Source organism: Protopterus annectens, chromosome 2.part0, assembly GCF_019279795.1.
Source record: "Protopterus annectens isolate FY-2018-M chromosome 2.part0, PAN1.0, whole genome shotgun sequence".
In the NCBI taxonomy this organism is placed as follows: domain Eukaryota; kingdom Metazoa; phylum Chordata; order Ceratodontiformes; family Protopteridae; genus Protopterus; species Protopterus annectens.
The window spans coordinates 1,606,836,818-1,606,839,003 of NC_056728.1; the positions used below are offsets into that span (position 1 = coordinate 1,606,836,818).

The 2,186-nt window shown below is 39.6% G+C and overlaps 1 protein-coding gene across 1 annotated transcript in view; it reads right to left on the minus strand.

Moving 5' to 3' along the window:
• The window catches only part of MCM3 (minichromosome maintenance complex component 3), a 398,684-nt gene that overhangs the window by 272,525 nt on the left and 123,973 nt on the right, over positions 1-2,186 (minus strand). Inside the window, exons 7-8 of the mRNA XM_044061704.1 lie at positions 872-1,025; positions 651-782 (exon numbers count right to left, since the gene is read on the minus strand). Coding sequence (XP_043917639.1) covers positions 651-782; positions 872-1,025 — 286 coding nt within the window. The remainder of the gene's footprint in view (positions 1-650; positions 783-871; positions 1,026-2,186) is intronic.

Sequence of the window (2,186 nt, forward strand, 5' to 3'; positions counted from 1 at the left end):
AGATAGGACAATGTCAAAAGCTTTTTTTCTACTCTCTTTCTAGACCTAACTTTCCTTTATTTTTAGGAGTACTGAAAGTATTTAAAAAATAAGCAGTAGCTGTACTATTGGGGGATGAAAAACAAGTTGGGTGGGGGTAAAGGAACTGCTTTTCTATTGGATCAAGAAGTTGTGCAAGTATACATTTCCCTAATATGCTGGATAATGGAGAGTACAGCCATAAGCCTGAAATGCAGAAATAACATTTTCCAAAGTAATGGGGGTCTGCTCTCTGCAAAGGAGCGGTGGATCAGAATTACGCTGTACAGGTGTAGGATATGAAAGTGCTTCAGCACTATTCACGTACTGGTTTCAGGTACAAAAATACAGCTACTTTTAAGCTGATTACATCTTTTAGAATAGCCCTATGGAACACCTTGCAACTCCATGTGAAAGTTACCATACCAAGCAATGGTATCTAAAACGGCCATCAGGTCACAGATTACTTTGTGAAGCATGGCACGTATATCAATCTAGCCAGGGCTGCCTTAAAAACAGCATTGTGTGATCAGCACACCTACTCAACCAACTGAAAAATAAATGGACACTAATGCATTGTGTGTGCATGTTAGTTATAAGGGAAAGAATGCAGCTTCTGCGAATCTACTAACCTGTTTCCTGGTCTGTAGTTACAGCAGCTGTCAAACCAACCCCAGAAGAACCACGACCAGTAGTAGGGATTGCACGAGGTGCTGTGAACAGCACATAACGCAGCAACTGAGATTTCGCTACTGATGGATCACCTGAAAAAAAAAAAAAAAGTCTTTGTTTAGGTAATATGTACTCAAGTTTATGCAAAAAAAAAAGGGGGGGGGTGGAAGAAAAGTCTTACCTATAAGCAGTACATTAATATCCCCCCTAATTCGGGTTCCATTTTCTAGGATCCTCTCTGTACCTCCCAGGAGCAAACAAAGAATTGCTTTTTTAATGTAGTCATGCCCGTGAATACTAGGAGCCAGAGATTTAGCCAGCTGGTCAAAAACATCCTAGAAAGCAAGAAAGACTGTCAAGTTAAGCAGCCAAACTGGAAACTCCCCAGATGATGCAAGTAATAAACGATGATTTGCATTACATGACAAGACTCTGCCACTTGTATCATCATAGATAATGCATGACCTTCATAAATGACTACTGTAAGAGAACAAATTTGTACAGGCATCCAACCCTGGCCTATAACCCTAGTAACATCTCAGTTTATGCCTACAAAGAGAAAAAAAACTACAACATTTGTGGGAGGGAAAACAAGTGAAAGTGAAAAGGCACTAGACAAACATCTCTGCATAAAAATTTAGGTAAAACTAAAGGGAGAAAAGCAACAAGAAAGTTAACCACAATGGAAGATGGAATTCTTTAAGCCACAGAAAAGATGAAAAACCTTCTTAAATGTTAGTACAAATATAAAAACACCAGTGATCTATTATTCAGGTATACAACACTATTATAATCAACATGAAAGCATATGGTGACAATATGAAGTTTACAATCCCACGATACCATAAACACAAGTTATACCAGAGTACAGTACTTGCATTATTGCACAATAGGTTTGTACACCAGTTCTGAAAAGTTACCAAAACATAACCGGGCAACTATAACATCTAAACTTATAAATGTTCCAAGTAGCAAAATCATATTTGCACTACCTGCAAGTGTGAGAATTACACTGCAGGCAGACCCACCACTACCAAAGTCTACCCCAAGGTTCAAAGCATTTCAGATCCTCCACTAGCAGCGCCAGCTTGTCTCCACACCTCTGCGTCAGTAGAATGCACCACACGTTACACAACAAAAAGCACTTGCCTCTTAAAAGGAATAGACAAAAAGTACAGTTTTGTACCTACCATAAATGTAGATGTTGGAGTGTATTCACTGCTGCAGTCTGGTTATCCTGCCGTCAGGCAGTCCCGCAGTCGGCCAGAGTTCAAAGTCTTGGTCCGGCATTGGTTGCTGTTGCTTCTTCCCTGACTTCAGTGCACCAGGGGTATACAAGATGCAGCAGACGCCATTTTCTTCAGTTTTTCTTGCCCCAGATGTCAGGTGCCCCCAAATAGGTAGGCAATACATATTACTAATAAAACATACATAAAAAAATAAAACCTTCATTTACAAGCAAATACACCACATAAGTTGTATAGGGTAAAAAGGTA